The sequence below is a fragment of the Harpia harpyja genome, chromosome 11, assembly GCF_026419915.1.
Source record: "Harpia harpyja isolate bHarHar1 chromosome 11, bHarHar1 primary haplotype, whole genome shotgun sequence".
Classification (NCBI taxonomy): domain Eukaryota; kingdom Metazoa; phylum Chordata; class Aves; order Accipitriformes; family Accipitridae; genus Harpia; species Harpia harpyja.
The window spans coordinates 11,721,865-11,737,899 of NC_068950.1; the positions used below are offsets into that span (position 1 = coordinate 11,721,865).

The 16,035-nt window shown below is 40.0% G+C and overlaps 1 protein-coding gene across 5 annotated transcripts in view; it reads left to right on the forward strand.

Annotated features, from left to right (window-relative positions):
- Positions 1-16,035, forward strand: part of RC3H1 (ring finger and CCCH-type domains 1) — an 83,652-nt gene that overhangs the window by 58,532 nt on the left and 9,085 nt on the right. Inside the window, exons 18-20 of one of the 5 annotated variants that reach the window (XM_052801323.1) lie at positions 918-1,088; positions 1,696-1,811; positions 2,987-11,786. In XM_052801323.1, coding sequence (XP_052657283.1) covers positions 918-1,088; positions 1,696-1,811; positions 2,987-3,140 — 441 coding nt within the window. In that variant the 3' untranslated portion in view covers positions 3,141-11,786. Of the gene's footprint in view, positions 1-917; positions 1,089-1,695; positions 1,812-2,986; positions 11,787-16,035 lie in introns of those variants that run through there. The other 4 variants (XM_052801322.1, XM_052801324.1, XM_052801325.1 and 1 more) reach the window with 4 other exon arrangements.

The following is a 16,035-nucleotide window of genomic DNA, read 5'->3' on the forward strand; positions in this document are numbered from 1 at the left end:
TAAATCCTACATAGTTGAGGTTTGAGCTTTGATTTTACCGTAATTTGAATTTGTCAGAACTAACAGGTTATTTTGAGTAATAACAGCTTTCAGTTTATCTCTTGTGTTCAAAGCTGCAAGTAGGTACTTGAAATCCAGGAAGCTTGATTGATTTACCTGTTACAAGGTTGTAACAATCGCTTAATTCAGTCAGAGCATTAAGAACTAGATTATTTTGCTTTTTTCCTCGAATGAATGAGCATTTCTATTTGAAGACCAGCCAGATGTTCAGTTGTGTGTAGTAGTAGTGTGTTTACATGCAGAGCACACATTTAAGGAACTGATTCCCAAGTATTAACAGATTTTTTTGGAGTGCCTGACATGGTTGCTGCTTTTACTTGGCTGCTAGTAACTTGCAGCTTGTGAATGACTGCAGTGACTTGCATGCTTCTTAATTTGGGTCAGTAGAGAGCTATGGATTGACATCCACATCTCTCAAGATATTTTATGTGGTTCAGTAATAATATTGACTCTACTGTAGAATTTGGCAAATTCTACTACTGTAAAATAAAGCAGCAGATTTGCTTATCTGCTGTTACCTTTTATTCAACAAATAGCTCACAAAAAAAGAGTAGTGTTTTGTTCATGTGTTTAATCTTAGTTTTGAGAAGGGAGCAGTGTATGGGGAAAACCTATGTAAATTTATTACAGTAAAAGGTATTTAACACTACTTGTTTAAAAGTGAAAAGACTTGTCTGCGTGTAAAAAAACATTTAAACTTGCACTGGAAGAGATTTCAATTGGCGTCTTGTTAAGCGTGGAGAGAGAAGGCCTTGGTTTTGCAAGTAAGCAATACTCTAGAGTTACTGCCTAGAGCTCTTTCCGTGCTTGGTGTGTTGTGTGCTCAGTTGTGTATGTGCTTGGCTTTATGCATTTAGGCTGTTAGTAACAGGCTGCTGTTGCAGAGGGAGGCGACTACCCTGGCAGGCCAACCACAGCCCCCACCCCCACCTCCCAAGTGGCCTGGGATGATCTCAAGTGAACAGCTGAGCTTGGAGCTACACCAGGTGGAAAGGGAAATTGGGAAGAGAACCCGTGAGCTGAGCATGGTGAGTGCTGTGGGTGTGGGAGGCAGAGAGGTGGAGTGGAGAGCCACAGTAGCTGGCTGCAGCCCTTTCACCCTGGCAAAAAGGCTCTCTGCTGGATGACCACAGCTGGAATCATCCATCTCTCTCTTCACGTCTTTATTCTTCAAAACCTCCTGAGAAGTTTTTTGATTCTTCGTGAAGAATTTTAATTCTAGCCACTTCAAAATACTCTGCTGTTGTTTCATTGCCATTTGAAAATGTGGTGCTGAATTTGTTGAAAACTATGAATTGTCTCCAAGGTCACTGTGCCATGAGTTCTATAAATTGCTTTAACATAGAAAACATCTTCTGCAGGTACAGGCTAGCATTCACAAGTTTGTGTGCTGTTACAGTCTATGGTCTTTGCTTGTTACAAGAATCATCCCTTCCTTTCAGGAAATACTGTCCCCTGAGAGGATGAGCATATCTTACTGAGTCTGTTTTCTTGTCTCATGGCTTTTGTGGGTTACACTGTATGACTGCAATTTACAGGCCATCATCATTGATCCCAAAGGATGAAGTCTCAAATTCTTCTCATAACATGTTAAAGAGTTTTTCTTTTTCTTTTTTTTTTCTTTTTTTTTTAAAGGAGAGCCAGTCTTCACTGGATATAAAAACCAAACTGGGCACCACTAAACAGACAGAAAATGGACAATTAGAACCACAAAGCAAGGTTCCAGCTGAGGACCTCGCACTGACATTCAGGTAACATGGGTCTTCAGCCTTTCTTTGTATAACAGGAGAATGACTTAATCAGGGTCACTCTCTGGTGTATGAGTAATATACCCCTTGCCTCACATTGTGTCTGATGTGGAAGCATCTACTATGAAAAGACTATGCAGATGTTTTTACAAAACCCAGAAGTTTTAGTAGTGCAAGCGTGAATTAAGGGCCATTTCCTCTGAGGAGTAGGTGAGTGGAATGAAACTGTGTATTAGTTAACGCAACAGAAGAATTGTGATACTCGTTAAGACCTAGAAGTCCATCTAGTCAATATTGGATGATAGTAGGGAGAGCAGGAGATAAACAACAACCATAAAAGAAATCTTTATCTGCTGTTTTAGTTTCAAAGAAAATAAATGTTCCAAATGTGAGAGGAAAGTTATTTCATCCTGCTAAGGTTTGTGATGTGGATGTTGTCTAGGAAGGTATGTAACTTTGAAACAAAGTTCACTTTTATTTGTAGGCAGTAATCTTTATCTGTGTAGATGCTGGGATTGATTTCAATTCACATTTGATAGCTGAAATAAGATGTTGGCTGGGAATGCTGAAATTCTACACAGCAAGCATTTTCAGATGGCTGCAAGCATCTGCCTGTGTTCAGACTAATATTTTGAACAGAAAAGCTCAGATGTTTCATTAAGTTTACATAACTTGATGTGAGCAGTTTGGAATCTGGATATTTATTCAGAAAGTGTATCCCTCTCAATTGTTTATGAAGTCTGCATTTTCTTCTTAGAACCAATTCTTGAGTTCTGCTCTGCACCATTAGATTGAGGCCTCCAGAGCAGAAACTAATTTTTCCATATAATAAGATAAGTTAAATATTCTGGAATGTGTACATTGTACAGATTGATACTGTACGTTTTGTGGCATATACTGAAATACTTCTCAAAACATATCTAGAACCCTAAAAAATGTAGTCTTGTTTGTTTTCAATTAGCCTTATCTTTGTTCTTCCTTTTCTGGTAAGTATCTGCAGCATACCAGACAACTTTTTGTTATACAAGGCAAGTCTTCACATGTTTACATACGTTCACAACTGTTCATTGGGATGCTGCAGCAACAAATACTTTAAGTCCTTTTACTTAAAATAAATGAGAAATCTCAGTAATTACTTATCTTCACCCCCTCCTCCTTTCTCCTCAACTTCCTTTCAGCAGTGATGTTCCAAATGGATCAGCCTTGACACAAGAGAACATTGGCCTCCTGTCAAACAAGGTGGCATCTCTCAGCCTGTCAGAGGACCCAGAGGGAGGAGGAGACAACCACGACTCCCAGAGACCGGGAGTTACACCCACATCTGCTCCATGAAGTGAGGCCAGCATACCCCAGAGTTTCTTTTGCTGGGGTGTTGGTAGCTTCCGTTATGTTTTTTTCCAGGGGTGATTGGAGAAACCCAGGAGCAACAGCAGTAGCAGAGCAGCAGGTCCAGAGGCAATGTGCACAGACACAACTACTAGAAACAAATCCTGCACATAGTTCACATTAACGCATTTTTTAATTAAAAAAATGAAAATTAGCAGTATCTGCAAGCAATTCAAATTAAATTTGTTTTTGTTCTGTGAATGAACTTTATTTTAATAACTTTGGACGCCTTGGATCCCAGGGCTTAAAAAAAAAAGATATTATATATATACTCTGTTTGATTAATTGTATGATCTTAATGAAGTAGGTTTTTTTCTTTTATTTTGGTATTATTACATACCCAGTGCATAATTCCTTATCACCTTAACTTCTCAACAACTAAAACAACCTGGCCACTTCCTTGTATGGTTTAAGGGTAAACAAGGAATGAGGGTTGGAGAGTAGCTGTGAATTGCAGTGTCAAAAGATGTGCAGCAAACTTCATTCTTAAAACAGTTCCTCCCGTTGTGGCTAGGAACTGAACCGTAGCTTGTGTGAGACTTCTTGCTTACATTATTTAAGTTTAAACTACAAGTGACAGAATCTTTGCAATGCAACAGGTGCAGTCCTTACTGTATGTCCCAGCGCAGCACATGTAATTAAAGAGGATAACAAAATAAGTGTCCAACATGCGTTATTTTATTTGAAGGTTGCTGGCCTTTTATTTTCTGTTGGGACTAAAGAGTTCAGCAGAATGCAGACTAATCTACTACAGCATGGGTATTTCTGAAGCTGGTTAGCTGGGGCTTGTGGTAGAGAGGCTTAACTAACTGATGAAGGTTGTGCAGCCATGACCAAGGCAGAATCTCTAGAAATAGGAAGTAGAGAGAACATAAGGCTATACAGTTGCTGGAAGGATGTTAAGTGCTGGTGAGGTGGTGAACCATGTTAGTTCATCCAGTGTTTGCTGTTTGGGTTTGGTTTTTTGGGTTTGTTTTTTCCCCTTCTCACTATTCCTTTAAAACAAGCTTACCCAAAGTCCATACAATTAAGTTGATACAGAGGGACTTAGTGACCTCTCTGCCTTTTGGAACAGGTCTTTCATGTATGCTTCCTTCTCAGCAACTCTTGCCTTTGTTTTTTCTTCATTGCTTTTTTATCATTATTATTATTATTATTAAAAACATAATTTCCTCCATAACCTGATTTTTTCTTTTCTTTTGTTCAGTGATACATCAGTTATTTAATTGTAATGCTGTTGTGAGGGCCTTTTACCGAAGAAGACCAAGATCTTTGATTTGTGCATATCAATGATGGCATCTTTAAAACAGAGGGAAATTTTTATTTCTTTTTTTAAAGTTGGCATTGTTTAAGGTCTGTGTGCATTAGAATTTGACACCTGAGAATCAATCTGCAGCTTGTCTGCCACTGCTGCAGTGAATCCTTCCAAGATTCTCCTTTCATAGGGGAAAAGTTGCATCTAAATGACCACTTAAGGTGCAGCACAGACCCTGTTGGAAGTAGTGAGAAGTACTGAAAAGCAAATTGTGCTTGATAGATCCAGTGTACTACTTCTCCAAGTAGATGCTTTGTAAGTGTAAGTTGGAGAAACCGTAAGCCTTTCTAGATGTTTTCTTTAAGAGTTAAAGAAATGAAAGAGATTTTGTTCTTGCTGCATGTTTTTTGACTCTTTTGACATGCACTGGGGTGAGACCCTGTATACAAAGAACTGTGGAGAATGTTTTAAAGTGCTGCTCCCTCTGTACCTTCTTGGCCTGTTCTTGTTTTTTTCTTTCTGGGTTAGACTACTAAATCGGAAAGCACTGGTTATGTAATAAATTACTGCATTGCTTTGGTTGGGTAAAGCAAGAGTTAATAAATTTTCTTGGTTTTTAGTTTTTTTTCCTTAACCTTAACTCCTGCTGAGGTCATAGCAACCTTGGGCTAAGCTTTGCATTCATCATACTGTTAAATAAAACAAAATGGGGGGTGGGAGGGGATACAGTCCCACTATTGCCTACCAGTAGGAGAGTCCAAACAGAAGACTCTTTTGAGTAGCAATTATTTAATTTGCCCAGTCAAGGCACCGCGTTTATATAATATTTCACATTGAATTTGATTATGCCCTACAGACCTGGCTGGTCAAGGATTTGATACACATATTGGCTTGGGATTCGAGCTTTCTTTTTTATTTAAATAAAAATTTATATATAAATATATATATACATATATACATAGTTATATCTGTATATATATTGGGTATGTTTTAAGAATTTTTTCGCATGAGCGCAGCTGTTGTGATCAAATGTCTGGGAGGTAGAAGCACTGAATGAAAATAAAGGCATTTTTCAGCGCACACGCCCACACTCTTCATATGTCTTCACACAGGTTTATTTCACTCTTAGTTGAACTTTGGCCTCTTAATTGCGAAGAGTAGTTTTGAAGCTTGCTTTTTTTCCTAACCCCTCTTAATTTTTGGCAAAGAATCATCTTTGCACTAGAATAGCTTCATCTACGCCTTGCCCTCATCCATCTGTATCTCTTACTCGAGGCCTAGCATTACAGCCGCTCCCCTTTGAGTCAAGCAGAACTAGGCTGATGCAGTTTTGAGCCTGTCAGGTCTGTTCTTCTGTTCTCTGCTCTGGGCATGACAATGATTAACCTGGTCCCCTGGCAGCCTGCTCACAAGTCAACTGACACTAGCACCGTGCCCTCTTCTCCCATCCTTTAGTACAGAGCACCACTGTCAGGTCAGCCTTCTTGTTTTTAATTAGTTTACTTCTTCCTGCTGTGTCTTTATTAACACAGGGAGCTCATTTTAGTTGAGATAATTAGTGCAATATTCTAATCTAGGAGGACAAGCCCAGAATGTACCTTTTTTTGACTGCAGTAATTCTTGATGTAAAATGAATTTTCAAAGATGGTTATGTTATATTTGAATCTACAGATTCAGTTTCAACACTAAGAAGAAAATCTGGAGGGGCAGAAAACTTTTTGCCTTTTATTACTTGTGCCAGCTAGTTTCCTTGCCAGGTTAGGGATTAATTTTTTTTCCATTTTTGCTCCCGGAAGGAATTCTGCAGTAAGAGCTATTCAGATTGCTGGCCTTCATATGGTGAGTGCTTCTCAAACCTGTGGATTAGGAGGAAGATCTTACTGGTTTTTTGTTTGGGTTTTTTTTTTTATTCCTTTATCCAGCTCTCCGTGCTGTACTTTGTGCATAGTGTCCTTGTTTTGATCAGTCTGTCCAGGTGAATGCCCTGTTTGCCCAGTATTATAGTTTGGCTTGTTAAATAGTTTGTTTAATATCTACCAACAGTATCGATTTTTGGCTTTGTTTTTCCCCCTCCTCCTCTTGTCCTTTTTCTGCTTTTTTGCAGAAGTTTAGTTGATAAACAAGTCAAACAGCAAAATGCAGTGCATGCTTTTAAGTCTTTCTGGAAGCTGCACTTAAAATTTTCCCTTTTCGTGGAAAAGTACGCTAGTAGAACTGGGAGGACAGATAGCTCTACATGTAACGAAAGCGTTGATGGTTACAGCAAATAACTAGGGAATGAAAATTTCTGGAGTAACTGTATACTGCCACGTTCATTTCTATAGCCCATCATTGTCCCAGTTGCACAGGAATGCTGTCTATCTCAGTGAAATTGGTCTCAGCTAGAAAGAAGTTTAGTTCCTTCTACTTGGGCAAGAAGAAACAGTATTACTTACAATGGTGTTAGAGCACTACTGCATCATTTGGTAGGTAGATTTTCTACTGCAGTAGACAACTTTGAACATTCACTGATACCTGGGTTTCAGCCCCAGCATGGAGAAACCCCCCAGAATAGGAAGCTTCAAGTGTTAGGTTAAGTTGTTGTATGTCAAACAGTGATTCATTCAGTGTAGAAATTATATTTGTTTATTCTGTAGTGTTATTTTCCTCCTTCTGTCAACATCTCTTCTTCCTTTCCTGTGACCTAGTTATCTTTTCTTAATTGCAGAAACTTACACTTTTTCTTCTGGCCCTCTTGTATATGATTGTATCCTCTCCCATTTTAGAGTAGGACTTTCTTTATTTAAATCAGAGCACCTTTCAGATTTGCAGCACTGTTATCCCCTTTCTTCTCAAGTTCTTCTCTGCCTAGTTTCTTCTGAGCCTTATTCTCTCCCTTTTGTCCATACCTTCCTTCCTTTCCTTCTGTGGCTTGCCCATTCACCCTCCCTGATTGTGTAACAGTGACAGCTTGCTGCCTCAAAACAGAGCATTCAAATGAATTCGCTTAGCCAATAACTTCTGTGAAGTTGCCTTTTCTAATGGTGTTATTACTCAGTGATGCACAAATGTGATATTGCCCCTACTGGTAGGCAAACGGGGGATCTGTATAAACATGGTAAACTGCTGTTTTTCTTTGAAGGAGAGCCAAAGACTTGTGCTTTACACTATTTTTTTTTTTTCCTGGTGTAGCCATTTTGATTGTCAAATCTTTGTAGGGTTTTGTGAGTTGACTGTATTATCCTAATAACAATTTACAGATGTTAATGATTGTCAAGCCTTATCCATGCATTGAATTGTGGAAAATCATTCCATTTAGTCATACAATTTGCGATGTACTGAGATGTATCTGGAGTATTCTGACATGTTTTCAGTCTCTCATGCGCTCTCTCAGCTGACAGAATGGCTCCTCTAGAGAGGGAGAAGGAACATAGAAATTTTAAAGAATCAAAGAAGCCTTGTCTTTATGTGTTTAAATCTAAATTGAATACTGATTTAAAATTTCTTCACTTCAGTAAAACATAAATCTGTGTTGCAAATGTGACTGACTTTTAAGCCCGTTGGAACTGAAAAGACTTGTCAAACTGTAGCATTACATTAAATTAGATGTGGAAGAAGCGAACTTGTATGATGATATTGTCTCTTGACAGCATGGATTGAGTAAGGTGGCGCAAATTCTTTATTAGATGGGACTAGGAGTGAGGGTTTTTGTTGATAATACAAGAAAGCCGCTTGCATTTCCCTTCCTTGATCTAACTTAAACTCTTGCGAGACTGTTATCAAGGTCTTTAGGTTCAGAGAGAAATCTTTAAGTCAGTAGCATAAACCCTCATTTCCATTGCCATTTCCATTTATAAATCTGGACTATAATGAAGCAGACTTACAGGATAGTTATCTGAAGAACCCCAATATAAAGTATCTTCGGTTAACTAGCTACTTCAGACCCACTTTTATGGTCCAAGAAATTCAGTGGTAATAATCAGGAGGCTCAAGAGCAGGAGTGCCATCTCATCTTTGTTCTAAAATTGAGGGGGGGAGAACCATATAAGCAGTGTGCAAGTTTCCTGTTTGTCTGTGTGTGTATGAAGAAGTTTTTGTAGTCCTAGAATAGATAGAATGAACATAGAGCAAGACTGGGGTGTGATGTTACCCTCATATTCAAATTTTGTCATCGTTCACTTTCCAAAACACACACTTCCTATCTCGGTCTCCTGATGTTGGTAGCACTGATTTAAAAACAACCAAAAAAAGTCAGTGTGTGAGCAACTTAATTTTTTTATATCACAGTATATCAATTCCCCTGGATGGAAAAAGGCAAATAAAAGTTTGAGTTCTCTAAATGGTAATTCAGACATGAACTGGAAAAATATCCACCTTGCTTGAGTAAATGTAAACTCTGAATTTGAGGAAAGCAAAACAGCTCTTCTGAGCCACGCTTTAGGTATAGCCTTGGTGCTAACAGTTATTACTTGTGGTATACCAGCATAGAGATTATGTAGCGCAAATTGATTTGTTCTCAGATCAAATATAATCTGAAATGCCAAAAAATTTATTGGGGATTCTCTTTTCCATATTCAGCTGTTATCAATGGCATTATTTTCAGTTGAAATGTCAGGGGGATGAAAGAGGCTAGAGTAAGTTAGTTCAAGTCATACAGTATAAGCAAGCAATTTTGGGGAATGGTATCCCAGCACAGTGTCCTTATACATTTAACATGTGGTCTTTATTCTTGTGTAGGAAGAAGAATGTAACTGCTTAGTGCTGTCACAGTCTTCGAGGCACTTCTTGCAGTGCAGGTAGAGCCTTGATTAGCAGGGAAAGGAGAACAAACTTAATATTGATTTTCTTCATAATTTTATTTCCCAATGGCAAGTGTAATATCATGCCATGGAAACTCTTTGAACACTATGGTAAGCAAAGAGGGTGCAGCTTTTTCTGAAATTTCAAAATAAAAAGAGCACACGGGAATGTGGATTTGTCTGCATCAGGAACATCCCAGTCATTTGAAGCTTAAAATATGTGACCATAATAATCAAATTGGATGCCTATAGCTTAGTAACCTAAATAATTAACTGATCTGTCCCGGGCAATCTTTGCAATTCCAGTGAGTTTGTGTATGATTTTAGTGCAAATTGCCAGGTGTCCAGCATTTGGGAAAGTTTAGGTGCCTAGCTTCATCCAGCAAGGCAGGTGTCTTTGGTTATACAAGTTGGATGTTTTCATATTCCAGGAAACAACTGATTCTTAGATCTAAAAGTTTTAGGAAAACACAATTATCAACTTCAGTTTGAAAAATACAGTCTTGGAAAAGATGGAAGCAACAGGTGGTGGAGTGTCTCTGAAAGTAAAAAGCATTAGAGATGATGGAAATACATATGAAATGTATATGGGGAAAATACATCTGTAAGCAAAAAAGAAAATCTTGTGGAGTATTTGTTGTTTAAGAAATTATTTGCGTCTTTGTAATGTTATAAAAGATTTATTAATAGTTCTGTGGCAGACAGCACTCACAAGTCTTTGGCATCCAAACCAGATTGTGTATTGGATGGATCCCACAACTGGATGTGTGCACTGACCTCTTTATTTCTAGCTTTTTAAAAAGAAACTTGGTAGCAGCGTTTTATAAATGCATAAAGCAACCTGAGACAGAGGAGAAGAAATGCTGTTTACATCACAGCTGCTGCACAGTTCACAATTGGTACCTTTAATCTGCAGCCTCTCTTAAGTGAAGCTGCTCTAATGGGCAAAACTAGCACATCCAATGACTTTCAGTTTTTTTCTAATTTTAAGGAGTTCCCATTACCCCTTTGGCCTCTGCTTGCTGTGTAAGCAGCCTCTATGCTAAGAGGAGCTTTCCTTGAAGTCAGCTTAGCAACTGTGCTGTAGCTTGATTATTTTTCCCTATTTTCTATAACTAGTAGCATAGTGTCGAGCTCTTTCCCCATTGTATTTGTTGCTATGGGGAGGCAGAGGTGAGGCAAGGCATGCATGGGAGGAGGGAGGAAGAGTTGTGGGATCTTCTCTATGACAGCTCCCGCCCCCTCTTTGAAATCATCTACTTCCAGTTGTGGGATTTCTCTATGGATGACTTTTTTTTCCTGTTTTTGTAAGCCTAGTTTTCTTTAATCTTGTTAGTTCCATACAAGTCTCCCCGAGACATTCTGCAGTCATTATCACCTTTTTGGGTGGAGTTTATTTTATTTTTTGGTTTGTTTGGTTTTTTAAATAACTTTTTAACATTGGTGCATATATGCTTGGGATAGAGCTCATGTAATTTTCCAATCGTATTGATTGTATGTGATTGTGCCCTGCAGAGGTATATTTAACAAAAAATAAAATAAAAAGGATAGTCTAGGTAATAAAGGAGGCAGTGAGATTTGTTGAGTCAGGTTATGAACTATTTCTTGAATTTATTTAGGATCCTGGATATTCCCTCTCTGCTGTTCTCATAAATCAATGCTAAACAAAATGTCATGAATTCTCTCTTTGTTTGAACTGGCTCTTTTCTTGCTTTTCTTCTTCTGCTGTTTTCTTCCTTTCCTGCTGCTCTTCCCCATCAAAAACAATTCTTGACCCTTTACTGGAATGACTGAGTCTGGGTTGATATTGTGAATATTTATTGTTTGTAACTATCAAAACATTTTGAATAGGAGTAGAGATTACGTAGAACATATGAGAAGAATTCCATAAACTGAATTCTTTGCAAGTTCAGGGGAATTTTGATGTCTTGTACATACAGGCCTGGTCATGGGGGGAGACATTCAGAGGCACACAAGGCATTGATAATCTCTTTCCTTGAAAGGTTGGATGCTTTTACTACCTTTTGGAAAAACTCTGAGATGACAAAAGGAGTAGAAGAAAGAGTTCAGTGTATCCAACTCCCTGTATCTTTACTTCTGCAACATACTTTTTAAACTTGAAAGAAAGGCCTTCTAGATATTATGGTGAAGTGGGGTGGAGTGGATTGAAGGAGGCAAGAGGATGCAGAGATCTGAAAGTCAGTATTTGTCTCCTGTATTTCTTTTTTTTAGAACTATAGAACTGACAGTGTCACTTTTGTATTAAAGAACAAGGAAGTGGAGACCTGTTGTGTGTGCATGGTGGTTATATAGAAAAAGCCATATATTGAAATGCTATTTCTTCTTCCCTCTTCACCTTGCTTTTCTCCCTCTTAGAGCTGACTCAACCTTACCTTGTTTCCACATAGTGTCTAAGGGTCCTTTGAGTTGCAGATTCAACGAAAAAAATGAGTGAAAAGGTGGTGATTCGCTATTTGGTTTGTAAATAGATGGAAGTGTTTACAAGGTCTTATCTGCTTTTCTGTCAGCATTTATATTAAATGATAAATTAATGGAGAACACTTTTTGAAATATCTCTCATTTTCTGTCTGGCATGAATGTGCATTCTTCTAAATTTTGTGTGAGGTGTAAGACTCTCTGAAGACTGACCGTGTAAGACTTTCTCCAGGTCAAGGTGTGTTTGTTCTCTGCTGGGCTGGAGCATAAGAGATGCCAAATAGCAGAGAAGCCATGTGCCTCTGTTTGGAGGTCTGGTCTGTCATGGGGTGCGAATGAGACACAGAAGAGGGGTTTGGATTGCTTAAAGAATCGCCTCCAATTGTATTAGCAATAGAAAAATTATTTAATAGAAATTTATATAAAAGCGTGACTTCACAGAACTGGATGGCAAGGTTCACTTGTATTACTTGGTACCTGGATGAAATGCACTCAGGAGAATTAAGTTAGAATCAGACTAAACTTAATGTATATAGAGACAAAAAATGTAGTAGGGTAAAAGGAAATATTAGAAAGAAAAATCTAGTTAGAATTAATTCCTGGTGATTTGTGCAAAGATTGGGAATGTGGAAAAATAGGGGAGACCCTCCTGTTGAGTCATGAGGTTCAGAGAATATCCCCTTGCTTTCTAAACTCCTGTTAGAGTCTAGGTGCGGCTGGGTTGACTCCTAGTCCCAGACTTGGTCAACGGTTTATATCTAAAGGGATTATAATAGCCTAAAAATCATTCACAGTTGAATAAAAGTCACAACAGTAATTTAAGTATAAATTTGAAAGTAATAACTTTATAATATACTTGCTATAATATACTTATTATAGGCTACTTGGGTTAGTACACACGCATGCATAAAGACACTAAAAGATACACATATAACAGAGTAAAGAGGTGTACCTGCTAAAAATTCCTCTCAAGATCAGTGAAAAGATTCACGTTGAATGCTTCAGCATCTTTCTCAACAGGCAAGGGGTCGAACCTCAAGGAGTAGAGAGTATCAGCCCAGGTCATGTTGGCTTTCAGCGACAGACTTCTGATTTTCGCAAACAGGAAAGTTTGTGAGGTCTGAGAGGTGTCCTGCTCAGAGGGAGATGCTGGTGACAGCCCACTGCGGTCCAGGAGAGCTGAGAGCGCCTCACTTAGTACTGCTGTGTATAGGTTTGGGAGATGATTGACTTTTGTCATCAACAAATTGCTGGAATCCCACCTGCGCTGGTACTGTTTAACGTGCAGATAAGGAAAGCTCTGAGGCTGTCTGAGAATAACTTAAAACATTGATATGGGATGTTCCAAGATTGTCAGGGGAGGACTGTAATGTCTCAAGGCTGTTATGAGAGAGAACAGGCTATCTCTACTCCCATCCTCCACCGGGCAGCAGGAGTCCTTGAGACGTGCAGCATAGCTCTCTGTCTTAGTTGTGTAAGAGTTCCTGGCGCAGCCAAGGGTCACTTAACTGCCCGACTCATTATGCTTATGCTAAGGCCTATCGAGACTTCCCAAGTTCATAAATCAGCCTGGAGAGGGGGGGAGAAATGCACCGCCACAGGGGCTGTTTCTCTTCTGACTCTACATGTAAACAAAGTGGCTTCTTCTTGTGTTCACCAGAGGCAAACAAGAAAGGATACTCAAAATAATTAGTTTTGCTGCTTGCTCGAAGAGAGTCTACATATTTAAAAACCAAACCAAACCCTTCAGAGCAAGGAGCAAGCAGCGTGCCTCTAATACTGAGCCTGTTTCGGAACTTGCCTTAAAGTGAGAATAAGGTTTGTCCCACAGTCTGGTTTGTGGTTTTTAATCTCCTTTCGCTGCTTTTTGGGGGTTTTAGCAAGTCAGTAGCTGGCTATAAATCTGAGACTGGCTGAACATAGTCTGATGCGGAACAAGCCGCAGCTTTGCTGATAAACTGTTCCTTTTTCTATTGCAGGGCAAGCACAGCCTTCTGCCCTGGGAGTTTATGTGTATGTTTATTACTTCTGCCCTTACTTTTGAACCCAGGCACTGTGGATCCAGTCTGAGGTGTGTGCTCTGCTGGACTGAAGCCCATCACTGCTGTTAGGCTCCCCTCACACTTCCACACAGGTGTATTTTTTTGCTGCATGATGGAAGCATGCAGTTCCTACAAAGGGAACTGTATTTAGTGGGCAATCGAGCAGAAAACTGGATATATCAGTTGGTGATGGTTTCCTTTCCCTTTTTCCCACTAGTCTGAGTGTCCAGGATGCTCAGGTACTCACTCGCATAGGAAGAAAAGGGGAAAAAAAAAAATCTGCATTTCTACAGTGGTCGGCTGTTAAAGATCTGAAGTGCTATGGAGAGTCAAATCCCTGTGGAAGGGAGCCGTGGCTGCTCTGCATCAGGAGAGCTTTGGGAAAACTTGGAGGGTTTTGTATATGGAAAAGAGGGGAGGCTGAGTTCAAGTGGATGGCAGCTGCTGGAAATTTTTTTTTCCCTTTGGGTATGGATACCAGGTTAGAAGGGAGCTGGAAAACACTAGCCCAGAACACAAGATTTCTTGATCCCATCTCGTTCTGTGAGTGTATGAGTCTTCCTCCCTGTGCGTCGCCATAAAACTCAACAGTGAGCATCCAAAGCACGAACCAAAATCTAAGCAAATTTGTGTTCCTGCTCACCGCTCAGGTATGTTTAAGGGCTGTTTCTTTCCAGCTTCTCAAAAAAAGGGCACAATTCAGAGGACAGTGCAAGCACATTGAGAAAACACAGTCGCCCTGCTGCTGTAAACTGCTCTGGGCTCTTTTCTCTGAAAACCGGAGAGCAGAGCTTGTGATTTTCCTCCAGAGGTTGCAAGCAGCGGTGTTCTGTACCACACAGCTCCATGGGCACTTGCAAAAGACAGCAGCACCCTGAAACGAAGGGGTCCCCTGTCCTGGCTGAGACATCTTGAGTTGTTTTTGTAATCTCCTTCCCCATAATTGGGAACTCTGACTCCCTGTCTCCTGGACTATGAGTGTGGGAGAGACCAAAACTGAGGCATGGTGCTTGATCTCTCTTGCCCCAGGCTGCCAGGCTTAGAGCTTTGGTGCTTAATGGTTTTGAGCAGCTGATCCCTGCTTTGGGTCTGTGAACAGCAGCTTTAGGAGAAAAACAGTCCCTCTGCTAGAGTAAACAAGGCAGCTATTGGTTTGTATTAACACGCTTGTAATTTTGGATGCTTCCTTAGGTGTAGCTCTGCTCAGGTGTCAGTGCTGGGTTGTTGCTTTTGAGCTGAACCAGTGATAAATTGCCACTTATGTGCTGCACTCAAAAAATATATTTACTCAGCTATCCTACCAGGTATGGCTTGGGCAGCTTGCAGATCCCTTCAGCCCTACAGTGCCAATTCTGGAATTCACCTTGCTGTTAGTAGGGCCACCATCATTGAAGAAAGCATTTCCATGCTCAGTTTTAGGCGTTTGGCCTCTCTTAGAGTTGAAGTGAGCATGCAGTTGCAATACCAGCATACTTTGTCACACTGGTAAGAGTTCATTCACCCTAGCTTAAGCTATACGGGGTGTGCAAAACACAATAGGTGTTTGCTCTTGTTTTTACTGCTTTAAACTACCTCTAAGCATTGGGTGAATAGAAACCCATGCTTGGATGTTTGCTTGCTGATCTCTGCTGGGAGTGGAACCTCCCTAATTCACCCTGAAGACCCTGGGACCTGCAAGTATGTGAGTTACCTTGGAAAATTAAACCAGCAGCCACTTGGAGCAACAAGGTGCAGTGCATGTGTCCTTCCATTCTCATCGAGGGCATTTTACCTCCTGCAGCAGATTACAAATACTTAACCTGCGGGTTACTCACTGACTTGCATTGCAAGTCTGGCCTGATCTGTGGTCAGGCAGAAAGCAATTCTGAGGAGCAGGTGTTTGTGTGTGTGTTACTGGGCTGTGTTCAGAGTAGATTGTGTAGTTTTTGTGCTTGCTTTTGATGAAGATATCCCTGATTATAGAACTGACGAGTGAGCAAGAATGATGTTATGTTGGATAGAGGCAGTTTTTAAGAGTGGCACTTGTGGCCCCAGGCTATGGAGGGGAACCCACGAAAGCAAAGATGGGTCCAGAGCATGTCGTCCTTTTTTTCATGTGCATTTATTTCCACAATCTCTCCCATTTTTATTCTAGCCTGTACTGGTATAGTAAGGGCTTTTACTTTCCCCCAAACCAGTTTGCAGCTGCATTTTCCCATTAAGACCTGGGCTTTTACTGCAGGGCAGTAGCAGGGCGGCTTTAGCACTCACTGAGCCAGCGAGCTCCTGGGTTTTGATGTTCAGGAGGCAATGCTGTTGCATTTGTAGAGCAGCTGCATCCTAGAACTGAA